This window comes from Scyliorhinus torazame, chromosome X (genome assembly GCF_047496885.1).
Source record: "Scyliorhinus torazame isolate Kashiwa2021f chromosome X, sScyTor2.1, whole genome shotgun sequence".
NCBI classification, from domain to species: Eukaryota; Metazoa; Chordata; class Chondrichthyes; order Carcharhiniformes; family Scyliorhinidae; genus Scyliorhinus; species Scyliorhinus torazame.
In genome coordinates this window covers 33,417,520-33,434,554 of record NC_092738.1, presented here as the reverse complement: position 1 = coordinate 33,434,554, position 17,035 = coordinate 33,417,520, and the positions used below count along the sequence as shown (strand labels likewise).

The window sequence follows — 17,035 nt, the reverse complement described above, 5'->3', positions numbered from 1 at the left end:
GAAGGGGGGCTGGAATTCACCGTGCCCAAGCCCAGGACTCTCGGTGAAGGGGGGCTGGAATTCACCGTGCCCTAGCCCAGGACTCTCGGTGAAGGGGGGGCTGGAATTCACCGTGCCCCAGCCCAGGACTCTCGGTGAAGGGGGGCTGGAATTCACCGTGCCCTAGCCCAGGACTCTCGGTGAAGGGGGGCTGGAATTCACCGTGCCCCAGCCCAGGACTCTTGGTCAAGGGGGGCTGGAATTCACCGTGCCCCAGCCCAGGACTCTCGGTGAAGGGGGGCTGGAATTCACCGTGCTCCAGCCCAGGACTCTCGGTGAAGGGGGGCTGGAATTCACCGTGCCCCAGCCCAGGACTCTCGGTGAAGGGGGGGGCTGGAATTCACCGTGCCCCAGCCCAGGACTCTCGGTGAAGGGGGGCTGGAATTCACCGTGCTCCAGCCCAGGACTCTCGGTGAAGGGGGGCTGGAATTCACCGTGCTCCAGCCCAGGACTCTCGGTGAAGGGGGGCTGGAATTCACCGTGCCCCATCCCAGGACTCTCGGTGAAGGGGGGCTGGAATTCACCGTGCTCCAGCCCAGGACTCTCGGTGAAGGGGGGCTGGAATTCACCGTGCCCAAGCCCAGGACTCTCGGTGAAGGGGGGCTGGAATTCACCGTGCCCTAGCCCAGGACTCTCGGTGAAGGGGGCTGGAATTCACCGTGCCCAAGCCCAGGACTCTCGGTGAAGGGGGGCTGGAATTCACCGTGCCCCAGCCCAGGACTCTCGGGCAAGGGGAGCCGGAATTCACCGTGCCCCAGCCCAGGACTCTCGGTGAAGGGGGGCTGGAATTCACCGTGCCCAAGCCCAGGACTCTCGGTGAAGGGGGGCTGGAATTCACCGTGCCCCAGCCCAGGACTCTCGGTGAAGGGGGGCTGGAATTCACCGTGCCCCAGCCCAGGACTCTCGGGCAAGGGGAGCCGGAATTCACCGTGCCCCAGCCCAGGACTCTCGGTGAAGGGGGGCTGGAATTCACCGTGCCCCAGCCCAGGACTCTCGGTGAAGGGGGGCTGGAATTCAACGTGCCCTAGCCCAGGACTCTCGGTGAAGGGGGGCTGGAATTCACCGTGCCCTAGCCCAGGACTCTCGGTGAAGGGGGGCTGGAATTCACCGTGCCCTAGCCCAGGACTCTCGGTGAAGGGGGGCTGGAATTCACCGTGCCCAAGCCCAGGACTCTCGGTGAAGGGGGGCTGGAATTCACCGTGCTCCAGCCTAGGACCCTCTGGCAAGGGGGGCTGGAATTCACCGTGCCCCAGCCCAGGATTCTCTGTGAAGGGGGGCTGGAATTCACCGTGCCCCAGCCCAGGACTCTCGGTGAAGGGTGGCTGGAATTCACCGTGCCCCAGCCCAGGACTCTCGGTGAAGGGGGGCTGGAATTCACCGTGCCCCAGCCCAGGACTCTCGGTGAAGGGGGGCTGGAATTCACCGTGCCCTAGCCCAGGACTCTCGGTGAAGGGGGGCTGGAATTCACCGTGCCCCAGCCCAGGACTCTCGGGCAAGGGGGGCTGGAATTCACCGTGCCCTAGCCCAGGACTCTCGGTGAAGGGGGGCTGGAATTCACCGTGCCCTAGCCCAGGACTCTCGGTGAAGGGGGGCTGTAATTCACCGTGCCCCAGCCCAGGACTCTCGGTGAAGGGGGGCTGGAATTCACCGTGCCCTAGCCCAGGACTCTCGGTGAAGGGGGGCTGGAATTCACCGTGCCCTAGCCCAGGACTCTCGGTGAAGGGGGGCTGGAATTCACCGTGCCCTAGCCCAGGACTCTCGGTGAAGGGGGGCTGGAATTCACCGTGCCCCAGCCCAGGACTCTCGGTGAAGGGGGGCTGGAATTCACCGTGCCCCAGCCCAGGACTCTCGGTCAAGGGGGGCTGGAATTCACCGTGCCCCAGCCCAGGACTCTCGGTCAAGGGGGGCTGGAATTCACCGTGCTCCAGCCCAGGACTCTCGGTGAAGGGGGGCTGGAATTCACCGTGCTCCAGCCCAGGACTCTCGGTGAAGGGGGGCTGGAATTCACCGTGCCCTAGCCCAGGACTCTCGGTGAAGGGGGGCTGGAATTCACCGTGCTCCAGCCCAGGACTCTCGGTGAAGGGGGGCTGGAATTCACCGTGCCCTAGCCCAGGACTCTCGGTGAAGGGGGGCTGGAATTCACCGTGCCCTAGCCCAGGACTCTCGGTGAAGGGGGGCTGGAATTCACCAAGAAGAGAGCTACTTTCATACTTTCACGTCAACTTATTTTTTCACCTCCCCCTTTCTATTTTAAGTGTAGTTTGTCGATGTACCATTTGTCAATGTTCTCTGTTGATTAATCTTTTTGTCTACTATGTACGTACTGTGTACGTTCCCTCGGCCGCAGACAAATACTTTTCACTGTACTTCGGTACATGTGACAATAAATCAAATCAAAATTGCAGGTTCTCAGTTGTAATTTCAATCTGTCATATGCATCCTTTTTTGGCTTCATCTTTACATTCACTACTGAGAACATTTATAATTCTGAATTCACCAAATGATCAAGAGATAGTCTTTTCATGGCAGAGAGAACAGCAGTACAGCTGCTCTGTCTGGCTTCAGCTCCAACACTGAAAATGAAACTAAACACACCCTGCAGCAAACAGCCTAAAACGAAAGTAAAAAGCTGACGGACAGCCCAGCTCCACCCACACTCTGACATCACTGCAGTAATATGAGCAGCCAAACATTTCTTAAAGTGACATTCCCATGACATATGTGCGAGAACTAACTTGCTTCGGAGTACTGCATCTAAACAAGTTATAGATTAGACATGTTGCTGTTAGGCATGATTCCAACCTCTCTCTCTCTCGCTAGAGACGAAAACATAACTGATGTCAGTGTTACATCATCATCTATGTCACATATTAGAATATCCCATTGTTAAACTTCTATACGACATGACCTTTCCCCCTCGTGGGAATGTGCCTCGACAGTACCCCAAACAACCTCATCATTGAAGAAAGCCCATTGTTCAGTTATAGTTTTGCATCGATCTGTGATTCCAATTTACCAGAGACAGATCTGTACTCGCCACAGAAATTGACCCTCCTCCAATTTTTGCATGGACTTCTTGTCCTTGTCCATAGCGAACGTAAACCTCATTGCACTCTCCCCTCAATGTGCTGGAAGACTGGTACTTGATCGACTTGACCAAGCTCATTTCCCAGTATCAGAACCAGGGCAGCACGGTAGCATTGGGGATAGCACAATTGCTTCACAGCTCCAAGGTCCCAGGTTCGATTCCCAGCTTGGGTCACTGTCTGTGCGGAGTCTCCACATCCTCCCCGTGTGTGCGTGGGTTTCCTCCGGGTGCTCCGGTTTCCTCCCACAGTTCAGAGATGTGCAGGTTAGGTGGATTGGCCATGATAAATTGCCCTTAGTGTCCAAAATTGCCCTTAGTGTTGGGTGGGGTTACTGGGTTATGGGGATAGGGTGGAGGTGTTGACGTTGGTTAGGGTGCTCTTTCCAAGAGCTAGTGCAGACTCGATGGGCCGAATGGCCTCCTTCTGCACTGTAAATTCTATGAATGAATCCTCCCTTGCTAGGCCACAAATATACAGATCCAGAAAATTCTCCTGAACATATTTCAGAAACTCTTCCATCTCTGTGACCTTTACAGGAATTTTAGGAAATTTCTCCCATTATAATTATTCGATAGTGTTTGCATTTCCCTGCAATTCGGTTCTTATATATCTGGGAAGCCTATGGAATACACCCAGTAGTGTAATGGTACCTCTGTTGTTTCTCATCTCTGACCAAAGAGATTCAGCGCCTGATCCCTCAAAGGCATCCTTTCCCTCCAAGCGGGAGAGCAGGAGAGACTCTTGGCCAGTCATGCTTGGTGTGAAGTGGTGTCCCTCTAGCTATAAATCCCTGGCGACACTAGTGGCCTGTTCCAGGAATTACCAGCTATGGAAACAGACCAAAGACTACCTTAGCACACCTAAGAAGATTGGGATTCCAGGCTGGACGTGGCAGGACTGCTGATCCGTTGGATGTGGAATCCTTTCGAAGTGGGTTATCCATCTCAGCCTCATCCGGAGGTCTCCTACATCGCGAATTCCATTATTCAGCCAATCTGATTCACGACATGATACCTGTCCATCATTCGGTGCTTATGCTGTTTGACACGCAACAGTCCTATGTTGTAGTTTCACCGGGTTGATACATCAAAATTATGAAGGATATAGATAGAAATAAACGTTTCTCCTTAGAAGATGGGTCCATAACTAGGGGGCATAGATTTAAGGTAAGAGGCAGGAGATTTAGAGCGAATTTGAGTAAACATTTTTTCACCCAGAGGGGGGTGGGAATCTGGAACTCGCTGCCTGAAAGGGCAGTAGAGGCAGGAACCCTCACAACATTGAATCATTCAGATGAGTGATTGAAATGTCACAGCACACAAGGACATAGACCGAGTACTGGAAAATGGGATTAGAATAGGTAGGTGCTTGATGGCCAGCACAAACACAATGGGCAGAAGGGCCTTTTTCTGTGCTGTAAAACTCTATGACTCATTTCTAGGTATGTTTTGTGTTACTCCTGGCATTCCCTCCTGCACTCTTCTTTGATCCCCTGGCTTGGTGGTAATGGTAGAGTGGGGGATATGCCGGGTTAAGCGGTTACAGATTGCGGTGAAGTACAATCCGACACTTCATGGGCGCCCATGATTGGGGGCGGGGGGGTGGAACAAAACGAAAATATGTCAAAACAGGTCCACTTGTGCATTCAGACTTCCCGTAATAGGGGTGAATTTATACAAACACTTGCCCATGTATTTAAATTGCTTCCCCGCAAGGCTCATGGTTAAATCTGCAAAATATTCTCAGGGAGCCCGGCGAACCATGTCCATATGTTTTGGTCATGCCCGGCACTGGAGGGGTTCTGGAGAGGAGTGGCGGGAGCAATATCTCAGGTGGTGAAAGTCCGGGTGAAGCCAAGCTGGGGGCTAGCAATATTTGGAGTAGTGGACGAACCGGGAGTGCAGGAGGCGAAAGAGGCCGGCATTCTGGCCTTTGCGTCCCTAGTAGCTCGGCGAAGGATCTTGCTAATGTGGAAGGAGGCGAAGCCCCCCAGCGAGGAGGCCTGGACAAACGACATGGCTGGGTTCATTAAGCTGGAGAGGATAAAGTTTGCCTTGAGAGGGTCTGCGCAGGGGTTCTACAGGCGGTGGCAACCGTTCCTAGACTATCTCATGGAGTGTTAGAGGAAGGTCGGTCAGCAGCAGCAGCAATCTTTGGGGGGGGGGGGGAAACTGCCTGGGAGGGTGGATGAGCAAGAGATAACATGAAGGGTTGGGGAAACTGGCACGTACGGGTGATGGCCAGTGTACAAAGCTGTGTAAATATATCATTTTGCCATGTATATATCTTGCTCTGCGCGATTTCTCGTTTTTTTTTTGTTACGAGGGGGGGGGGTTATTGTTTGTAAGGGAGAAAAATTGTGTTAAAAAACTTTAATAAATATATATATATTTTTTTAAATCTGCAAAATATTTTGGTTGCCAAGGGAAACAGTACAATTGAGGTACCGCGATCTCAGCCGCCATTGTTGTGTCAAGTGAACCCATGATTAAAAACGGAAAGCTGCCAATAGCATTGACCGAAGAGATTTTAACAGATCTTTTTGGTTTGACCGACGTCTAAAACACCTCAACACTGAGAGAATGTAAAAGTGAAATCAGTAAAGACCACGCGCGGGCTGGATTCTCCATCGGCGGGATTCTCTGCTTCACCGCAGCACTTCACTCACGCCCGACAGCGTGCAGGTGCCCAACCCCATTCGCCAGCTGCCAGGACGGAGGATCCCGCTACCAGCACCAGAAAACAGTGCGCCAGGACAAAGAATCCCGCCTCCCGCCTTGTTTGAATTAAATTTGGCACACATCAGAACTTTGTCCCCCCCCCCCAACATTCGGATGTTCTCTTGCATTACATTCAGAAACCAATTATATTCTTAGAATGTTATGGTTATACAATAAGAATAAGAGGATTTGGACATGATGATAAGCAAGCTCCACTGTTTGCAACACTTTAGAATGTTTGTTCTCAATTCATGACTAACTTGGTAGCCCCCACCTTCTGCAACATCACAACCAAATAATCCAGTGCACATGACGTTAAGGGGAGGGACACCGAATGCTGACTCACCTGTGATACCATGTGATTCGTCATTGGTTGTTGCTGAGGTGCGGGTGGCAGTTGCTGCTGCTGTGGAGAATTAGACAGGACGGTCCTCCCAGGCTGCTGTGTCGAGGTTTGCACGTAACCTGCTGACGTTAATTCAGGAGTCCCGAGTGGCAAGCCTGGAACAGGAGTCCCAATTCTTACAACACAGAACGAACAATCTTATGAAAACTGGACTCGACTGCCGCACAAACGCATGTCCGACCCAAAACCAAATAAAACCTATTTATATATTGTTCAATTCTTGCTGGTTGCGTCAAAAAGCATCACGATATCACATTAATTGCTAATCGACTAAAAGTTCAGTCCCTCCTTTTCCTCCCACATTGAACATTTTTGCATTGAATTTTAACTGTTTAACATTCTGCTCCCTTTTTGGAAAATGTGTCAAATATATAAATCGCTCGCAGGGATTCAGGTACCAAGGCAGCTCAATTTCATGCCTCAGTTTAACATCGGAGCAAACATCTGCACCATTTCTGTTGTGGTTTCAGTTGAAAAGCAGATGGAGACAAGAGGAAACCCTGCAAGAAAATGTGATTTTAAAGGAAGCTGGGGCACAAACTTTGTTTCAACCTAAAGAATGGCCAAAAATGGAGGTGACAAAACAAATGTGTTTTTAATTGCGTCTCCTTGTGAGGGGACATTCCACACTTTGACAGGGTCAGTAGCTGCTACTTTGACCATTAAGAGCACAACATCCTTCTCGTGCTCAGACAAGTGAAAAGGTTCAGTCAGAGCTGGGATTAGAGTCGCTTACCAGCAGCTGTGGAACAGACTGGCCTGAAATATCAAATCAGCAGTTTTTACACGTGCCTGGTCGAAGCACGAAATGAGCATCTCTCAGAGAGCTAAATGAAGTGGTGAAATGTGGCAGTGAGGCGGCCTACGACAGCAGTATATCAACATGTCAAGCCACGGGGACTCGGAACTGCAGACTGTTCCGACAATTCCTGGCGACTAGTTTGCAATCCTAGCCATGTCGTTGGTGGAAAGAAAGTAGATGGAAATGGGGCACTTCTCTGCAAGGATGGTAAGAAAATGGCAGAAATGCCCAGCAGGTCAGGCATCACCGGTGGAGAGGAACAGAGTTAGCATTTCAGGTTGATGGACTTTCATAGGAATATAGGTCATGCAGACACTCTATTTTTCAAATTGTGTGTGTCGGGGGAAACTGAAGCGACATCACAGAAAAGCTGTGACCTGAGTGGCTGGTTGGGAATCTACACTAAATTAAAAAAATTAAGCATTGGTAACTAATTAAACATAATTACTTAATTATAATTTAGAGGGGTATCTAAGCCAGAGATCGTAGAGTACTATATTTAGCTTTCGCATTTCTATTAGAAATCTAGTGCTAGGAAACAGATAGTTAACAGTAACTTTGAAATTTTTTTAAAAAAAATATATATTTTTTTTTTTAATTTAAATTTTAATTAATTGACGCAATGTCAGTTAGAGGGGTGCAGTGCTCTGACTGTGAGATGTGGCAGGTCCGGGAGGCTTCCAGCGTCCCGGATGGCTTCATCTGCAGAAAGTGCACCCAACTGGAGCTCCTCACAGACCGCATGGTTCGGTTGGAGCTGCAATTGGATGCACTTAGGAGCATGCAGGTGGCGGAAAGCGTCATAGATCGCAGTTATGTAAATGTGGTCACACCCAAGGTGCAGGCAGAGAAATGGGTGACCACCAGAAAGGGCAGGCAGTCAGTGCAGGAATCCCCTGTGGTTGTCCCCCTCTCGAACAGGTATACCCCTTTGGATACTGACGGGGGGGGATAGCCCATCAGGGGAAAACAGCAGCAGCCAGAGCAGTGGCACCACGGCTGGCTCTGATGTTCAGAAGGGAGGGTCAAAGCGCAGAAGAGCAATAGTAATAGGGGACTCTATAGTCAGGGGCACAGATAGGCGCTTCTGTGGACGTGAAAGAGACTCCAGGATGGTATGTTGCCTCCCTGGTGCCAGGGTCCAGGATGTCTCCGAACGGGTAGAGGGCATCCTGAAGGGGCAGGGCAAACAGGCAGAGGTCGTTGTACATATTGGTACTAACGACATAGGCAGGAAGGGGCATGAGATCCTGCAGCAGGAGTTCAGGGAGCTAGGCAGAAAGTTAAAAGACAGGACCTCTAGGGTTGTAATCTCGGGATTCCTCCCTGTGCCACGTGCCAGTGAGGCTAGAAATAGGAAGATAGAGCAGCTAAACACGTGGCTAAACAGCTGGTGTAGGAGGGAGAGTTTCCGTTATCTGGACCACTGGGAGCTCTTCCGGGGCAGGTGTGACCTATATAAGAAGGACGGGTTGCATCTAAACCGGAGAGGCATAAATATCCTGGCCGCGAGGTTTGCTAGTGTCACACGGGAGGGTTTAAACTAGTATGGCAGGGGGGTGGGCACGGGAGCAATAGGTCAGAAGGTGAGAGCATTGAGGGAGAACTAGGGAATAGGGACAGTGGGGCTCTGAGGCAGAGCAGACAGGGAGAAGTTGCTGAACACAGCGGGTCTGGTGGCCTGAAGTGCATATGTTTTAATGCAAGAAGTATTACGGGTAAGGCAGATGAACTTAGAGCTTGGATTAGTACTTGGAACTATGATGTTGTTGCCATTACAGAGACCTGGTTGAGGGAAGGGCAGGATTGGCAGCTAAACGTTCCAGGATTTAGATGTTTCAGGCGGGATAGAGGGGGATGTAAAAGGGGAGGCAGAGTTGCGCTACTGGTTCGGGAGAATATCACAGCTGTACTGCGGGAGGACACCTCAGAGGGCAGTGAGGCTATATGGGTAGAGATCAGGAATAAGAAGGGTGCAGTCACGATGTTGGGGGTTTACTACAGGCCTCCCAACAGCCAGCGGGAGATAGAGGAGCAGATAGGTAGACAGATTTTGGAAAAGAGTCAAAACAACAGGGTTGTGGTGATGGGAGACTTCAACTTCCCCAATATTGACTGGGACTCACTTAGTGCCAGGGGCTGAGACGGGGCGGAGTTTGTAAGGAGCATCCAGGAGGGCTTCTTAAAACAATATGTAGACAGTCCAACTAGGGAAGGGGCGGTACTGGACCTGGTATTGGGGAATGAGCCCGGCCAGGTGGTAGATGTTTCAGTAGGGGAGCATTTCGGTAACAGTGACCACAATTCAGTAAGTTTTAAAGTACTGGTGGACAAGGATAAGAGTGGTCCTAGGATGAATGTGCTAAATTGGGGGAAGGCTAATTATAATAATATTAGGCAAAACTGAAGAACATAGATTGGGGGCGGATGTTTGAGGGCAAATCAACATCTGACATGTGGGAGGCTTTCAAGTGTCAGTTGAAAGGAATTCAGGACCGGCATGTTCCTGTGAGGAAGAAGGATAAATACTGCAATTTTCAGGAACCTTGGATAACGAGAGATATTGTAGGCCTCGTCAAAAAGAAAAAGGAGGCATTTGTCAGGGCTAAAAGGCTGGGAACAGACGAAGCCTGCGTGGAATATAAGGAAAGTGCTCTTTGGGGGGGTTTAAACTAATGCAGCAGGGGCATGGGAACCTGGATTGTAGTTTTAGGGTAAGGGAGAATGAGAGTATAGAGGTCAGGAGCACAGATTTGACGTCGCAGGAGGGGGCCAGCGTTCAGGTAGGTGGTTTGAAGTGTGTCTACTTCAATGCCAGGAGTATACGAAACAAGGTAGGGGAACTGGCAGCGTGGGTTGGTACCTGGGACTTCGATGTTGTGGCCATTTCGGAGACATGGATAGAGCAGGGACAGGAATGGATGTTGCAGGTTCCGGGGTTTAGGTGTTTTAGTAAGCTCAGAGAAGGAGGCAAAAGAGGGGGAGGTGTGGCGCTGCTAGTCAAGAGCAGTATTACGGTGGCGGAGAGGATGCTAGATGGGGACTCTTCTTCCGAGGTAGTATTGGCTGAAGTTAGAAACAGGAAAGGAGAGGTCACCCTGTTGGGAGTTTTTTATAGGCCTCCTAATAGTTCTAGGGATGTAGAGGAAAGGATGGCGAAGATGATTCTGGATATGAGCGAAAGTAACAGGGTAGTTATTATGGGAGACTTTAACTTTCCAAATATTGACTGGAAAAGATATAGTTCGAGTACAATAGATGGGTCGTTTTTTGTACAGTGTGTGCAGGAGGGTTTCCTGAAACAATATGTTGACAGGCCAACAAGAGGCGAGGCCACGTTGGATTTGGTTTTGGGTAATGAACCAGGCCAGGTGTTGGATTTGGAGGTAGGAGCTTTGGGGACAGTGACCACAATTCGGTGACGTTTACGTTAATGATGGAAAGGGATAAGTATACACCGCAGGGCAAGAGTTATAGCTGGGGGAAGGGCAATTATGATGCCATTAGACGTGACTTGGGGGGGATAAGGTGGAGAAGTAGGCTGCAAGTGTTGGGCACACTGGATAAGTGGGGCTTGTTCAAGGATCAGCTACTGCGTGTTCTTGATAAGTATGTACCGGTCAGACAGGGAGGAAGGCGTTGAGCGAGGGAACCGTGCTTTACCAAGGAAGTGGAATCTCTTGTTAAGAGGAAGAAGAAGGCCTATGTGAAGATGAAGTGTGAAGTTTCGGTTGGGGCGATGGATAGTTACAAGGTAGCGAGGAAGGATCTAAAGAGAGAGCTAAGACGAGCAAGGAGGGGACATGAGAAGTATTTGGCAGGAAGGATCAAGGAAAACCCAAAAGCTTTCTACAGGTATGTCAGGAATAAGCGAATGACTAGGGAAAGAGTAGGACCAGTCAAGGACAGGGATGGGAAATTGTGTGTGGAGTCTGAAGAGATAGGCGAGATACTAAATGAATATTTTTCGTCAGTATTCACTCAGGAAAAAGATAATGTTGTGGAGGAGAATGCTGAGCCCCAGGCTAATAGAATAGATGGCATTGAGGTACGTAGGGAAGAGGTGTTGGCAATTCTGGACAGGCTGAAAATAGATAAGTCCCCGGGACCTGATGGGATTTATCCTAGGATTCTATGGGAGGCCAGGGAAGAGATTGCTGGACCTTTGGCTTTGATTTTTATGTCATCATTGGCTACAGGAATAGTGCCAGAGGACTGGAGGACAGCAAATGTGGTCCCTTTGTTCAAAAAGGGGAGCAGAGACAACCCCGGCAACTATAGACCGGTGCGCCTCACGTCTGTAGTGGGTAAAGTCTTGGAGGGGATTATAAGGGACAAGATTTATAATCATCTAGATAGGAATAATATGATCAGGGATAGTCAGCATGGCTTTGTGAAGGGTAGGTCATGCCTCACAAACCTTATTGAGTTCTTTGAGAAGGTGACTGAACAGGTAGACGATGGTAGAGCAGTTGATGTGGTGTATATGGATTTCAGCAAAGCGTTTGATAAGGTTCCCCACGGTAGGCTATTGCAAAAAATACGGAGGCTGGGGATTGAGGGTGATTTAGAGATGTGGATCAGAAATTGGCTAGCTGAAAGAAGACAGAGGGTGGTGGTTGATGGGAAATGTTCAGAATGGAGTACAGTCACAAGTGGAGTACCACAAGGATCTGTTCTGGGGCCGTTGCTGTTTGTCATTTTTATCAATGACCTAGAGGAAGGCGCAGAAGGGTGGGTGAGTAAATTTGCAGACGATACTAAAGTCGGTGGTGTTGTCGATAGTGTGGAAGGATGTAGCAGGTTACAGAAGGATATAGATAAGCTGCAGAGCTGGGCTGAGAGGTGGCAAATGGAGTTTAATGTAGAGAAGTGTGAGGTGATTCACTTTGGAAGGAATAACAGGAATGCGGAATATTTGGCTAATGGTAAAGTTCTTGAAAGTGTGGGTGAGCAGAGGGATCTAGGTGTCCATGTACATAGATCCCTGAAAGTTGCCACCCAGGTTGATAGGGTTGTGAAGAAGGCCTATGGAGTGTTGGCCTTTATTGGTAGAGGGATTGAGTTCCGGAGTCGGGAGGTCATGTTGCAGCTGTACAGAACTCTGGTCCGGCCGCATTTGGAGTATTGCGTACAGTTCTGGTCACCGCATTATAGGAAGGACGTGGAGGCTTTGGAGCGGGTGCAGAGGAGATTTACCAGGATGTTGCCTGGTATGGAGGGAAAATCTTATGAGGAAAGGCTGACGGACTTGAGGTTGTTTTCGTTGGAGAGAAGAAGGTTAAGAGGAGACTTAATAGAGGCATACAAAATGATCAGGGGGTTGGATAGGGTGGACAGTGAGAGCCTTCTCCCGCGGATGGATATGGCTGGCACGAGGGGACATAACTTTAAACTGAGGGGTAATAGATATAGGACAGAGGTCAGAGGTAGGTTCTTTACGCAAAGAGTAGTGAGGCCGTGGAATGCCCTACCTGCTACAGTAGTGAACTCGCCAACATTGAGGGCATTTAAAAGTTTATTGGATAAACATATGGATGATAATGGCATAGTGTAGGTTAGATGGCTTTTGTTTTGGTGCAACATCGTGGGCCGAAGGGCCTGTACTGCGCTGTATTGTTCTATGTTCTATGAAAGTAGGAAGGAACTTAAGCAAGGAGTCAGGAGGGCTAGAAGGGGTCACGAAAAGTCATTGGCAAATAGGGTTAAGGAAAATCCCAAGGCTTTTTACACGTACATAAAAAGCAAGAGGGTAGCCAGGGAAAGGGTTGGCCCACTGAAGGATAGGCAAGGGAATCTATGTGTGGAGCCAGAAGAAATGGGCGAGGTACGAAATGAATACTTTGCATCAGTATTCACCAAAGAGAAGAAATTGGTAGATGTTGAGTCTGGAGAAGGGTGTGTAGATAGCCTGGGTCACATTGAGATCCAAAAAGACGAGGTGTTGGGCGTCTTAAAAAATATTAAGGTAGATAAGTCCCCAGGGCCTGATGGGATCTACCCCAGAATACTGAAGGAGGCTGGAGAGGAAATTGCTGAGGCCTTGACAGAAATCTTTGGATCCTCACTGTCTTCAGGGGATGTCCCGGAGGACTGGAGAATAGCCAATGTTGTTCCTCTGTTTAAGAAGGGTAGCAAGGATAATCCAGGGAACTACAGGCCGGTGAGCCTTACTTCAGTGGTAGGGAAATTACTGGGGAGAATTCTTCGAGACAGGATCTACTCCCATTTGGAAGCAAATGGACGTATTAGTGAGAGGCAGCATGGTTTTGTGAAGGGGAGGTCGTGTCTCACTAACTTGATAGAGTTTTTTGAGGAGGTCACTAAGATGATTCATGCAGGTAGGGCAGTGGATGTTGTCTATATGGACTTCAGTAAGGCCTTTGACAAGGTCCCTCATGGTAGACTAGTACAAAAGGTGAAGTCACACGGGATCAGGGGTGAGCTGGCAAGGTGGATACAGAACTGGCTAGGTCATAGAAGGCAGAGAGTAGCAATGGAAGGATGCTTTTCTAATTGGAGGGCTGTGACCAGTGGTGTTCCACAGGGATCAGTGCTGGGACCTTTGCTCTTTGTAGTATATATAAATGATTTGGAGGAAAATGTAACTGGTCTGATTAGTAAGTTTGCAGACGACACAAAGGTTGGTGGAAATGCGGATAGCGATGAGGACTGTCGGAGGATACAGCAGGATTTAGATTGTTTGGAGACTTGGGCGGAGAGATGGCAGATGGAGTTTAATCCGGACAAATGTGAGGTAATGCATTTTGGAAGGTCTAATGCAGGTAGGGAATATACAGTGAATGGTAGAACCCTCAAGAGTATTGAAAGTCAAAGAGATCTAGGAGTACAGGTCCACAGGTCATTGAAAGGGGCAACACAGGTGGAGAAGGTAGTCAAGAAGGCATACGGCATGCTTGCCTTCATTGGCCGGGGCATTGAGTATAAGAATTGGCAAGTCATGTTGCAGCTGTATAGAACTTTAGTTAGGCCACACTTGGAGTATAGTGTTCAATTCTGGTCGCCACACTACCAGAAAGATGTAGAGGCTTTAGAGAGGGTGCAGAAGAGATTTACCAGAATGTTGCCTGGTATGGAGGGCATTAGCTATGAGGAGCGGTTGAATAAACTCGGTTTGTTCTCACTGGAACGAAGGAGGTTGAGGGGAGAACTGATAGAGGTCTACAAAATTATGAGGGGCGTAGACAGAGTGGATAGTCAGAGGCTTTTCCCCAGGGTAGAGGGGTCAATTACTAGGGGGCATAGGTTTAAGGTGAGAGGGGCAAGGTTTAGAGTAGATGTACGAGGCAAGTTTTTTACGCAGAGGGTAGTGGGTGCCTGGAACTCGCTACCGGAGGAGGTGGTGGAAGCAGGGACGATAGTGACATTTAAGGGGCATCTTGACAAATACATGAATAGGATGGGAATAGAGGGATACGGACCCAGGAAGTGTAGAAGATTGTAGTTTAGTCGGGCAGCATGGTCGGCGCAGGCTTGGAGGGCCGAAGGGCCTGTTCCTGTGCTGTACATTTTTTTGTTCTTTGTTTGTTTGTTTCTATTCTGCACTGCCATTTTCCTGCACAGTCCCAATATCCCTTGATGTCTTCAATATCTCGGAATCTATTGATCTCAGTATTAAACATGTTCAGTGACTGAGCCCACCCCGACTCTCCGGGGTAGAGAATTCGAAAGGTTCACCACCCTCGGAGTGAAGAAATTCCTCAGAAATAGCCCTGCCCCTTATTTTGAGTGTGTGTCCTCTAATTCGAGATGCTCTCAGTCAAGGGAAACAACCTTCCGGCATCTACCCTGATCACCTCCTGGGAGATTTTTCAATGCTGCGCTGGGTTCTGACAAAAGCTCATCGCCTGAAACATTAATACTGTTTCCCTGCAGAGATGCTGCTGGGCCCTGCTGACCTCAGCCAGCATCTGGGGCATTTTACATCTGAAAGAGCAAATGGGTGGCGACCTATTCCAGCTCCTCAAATACAATTTGTTGGCAGCCGTTGCAAGAAAGATATTGGATGAGTTCTGCGCAGCACATCACTTGGTCTGGAATGACCTTCAAAACAAACAATTGGGGAGGAAAGAAAACCAGCAAGAAGAGACTTCGAACCAACTGATTATTATTGCATGAACAGCACAGAAAACAACTCTGAAACGCATCAGCTAAATTTAAGACGAGGGAGATTAAGACTAGGGAGGTTATGCTGCAATTGTATACGGTGTTACTGAGGCCACACCTGGAGTAGTGTGTTCAGTTTTGGTCTCCTTACCTGAGAAAGGACGTACTGGCACTGGAGGGTGTGCAGAGGAGATTCACTAGGTTAATCCCAGAGCTGAAGGGGTTGGATTACGAGGAGAGGTTGAGTAGACTGGGACTGTACTCGTTGGAATTTAGAAGGATGAGGGGGATCTTATAGAAACATATACAATTATGAAGGGAATAGATAGGATAGATGCGGGCAGGTTGTTTCCACTGGCGGGTGAAAGCAGAACTAGGGGGCATAGCCTCAAAATAAGGGGAAGTAGATTTAGGACCGAGTTTAGGAGGAACTTCTTCACCCAAAGGGTTGTGAATCTATGGAATTCCTTGCCCAGTGAAGCAGTAGAGGCTCCTTCATTAAATGTTTTTAAGATAAAGATAGATAGTTTTTTGAAGAATAAAGGGATTAAGGGTTGTGGTGTTCGGGCTGGAAAGTGGAGCTGAGTCCACAAAAGATCAGCCATGATCTCATTGAATGGTGGACCAGGCTCGAGGGGCCAGAAGGCCGACCCCTGCTCCTAGTTCTTATGTTCTAAGTGCGCACCTGTTTTGGAGAGCCTGTTTCCACTCTTGCTGCTGCCAATGCTGTCCCCTCGGGTCAGGATGGAAATGCCGCTGAAGCTGCTTGCTTTGGTTACGGGCGGCTTCAAGCTGCGGTTTGAGCTGTCAGAATCGGTGCTACTCCATGGCCGGGGTTCAGAGGACTTCAGCTCATTCTCTGTGCTGCTTTGACGGCTGCTAGAAGCTCTGCTTAGGCACTCGCGGTTTCCTCTGCAACAATGGAGACAGGAGTCAGTGACCTGCTGACGACATCCTGCAGCAGCAAAGTGTTCTGACTGCTGCATCGTTCCACGAGCTTAGATACAAGGGTTCCCCAGCTTTTACAGAATTACTGAATGCCCATTGTCTCTTGTTCACATTAAACATCAATGAACTGCACTACAGAGTACCACACAAACACTGCCACAGTTATATGGCCGCTGGTGCTGGTCAAGTAGTTTTCATGCCCAACACTTTGACAACTGCAACAAACGGAAACAGAAATAACAGCATACCAAACACAAAGTGCTGCAGCAGATCCAGCTATCTACCCTGGGAACGCTGCACAGAGGAAAGGAAATGAGAAGGCAGGAGGGAGACAGGCAACATGGCGTATCTCTTGCATCTCAATCGCCGACATAGCACAGCCTGTGAATATACTGCCTTACTTTCAAACTAATCTGTTATCATATAACATACACACACACACAAAATATAACGTGCCTTTGACGTAGGCAGCATCCCAACATTCACAAGAGTGTTATCAAACATGATCTGATACCACGCCACACAAGGAGATATTAGAGCAGGTGATCAAAACTTTAGGAGCATCTTAAAGGAGAAGAGAGGGGGAAAATAGGGAGGAAATTCCAGATCTTAGGGCCTTGACTGCTGAAGGCACAACTACCAATGATGGGGCAATTAAAGCCGGGGATGTGCAAGAAGCTCAGATACCTCAGAGGGTTGTGGAGCTCGAGGAGATTAAGGATAGGCAGAGGTGAGGCCGTGGAGAGATTTGAAAACAAGGATGAGAATCTTAAAAACTGATACTCAACCATGAGGTCTGAAAATGCTGATGGGTGAATGTAACTTGGGAGCTACGGCATCGGCAGGGCTTTGGATGCACGTTTACAGGGGCTAGAACGTGGTAGGTCAGTCAAAAGATCATCGG

At 49.2% G+C, this 17,035-nt stretch overlaps 1 protein-coding gene across 6 annotated transcripts in view; it reads right to left on the bottom strand.

The window, feature by feature from the left end:
- Window positions 1–17,035, bottom strand: part of r3hdm2 (R3H domain containing 2) — a 325,172-nt gene that overhangs the window by 110,107 nt on the left and 198,030 nt on the right. For all 6 annotated transcript variants that reach the window (XM_072494033.1, XM_072494029.1, XM_072494034.1 and 3 more), the window contains 2 exons: window positions 15,869–16,095; window positions 6,195–6,349 (listed from right to left, as the gene is read on the bottom strand). In XM_072494033.1, the coding sequence (XP_072350134.1) occupies window positions 6,195–6,349; window positions 15,869–16,095 (382 nt within the window). The remainder of the gene's footprint in view (window positions 1–6,194; window positions 6,350–15,868; window positions 16,096–17,035) is intronic.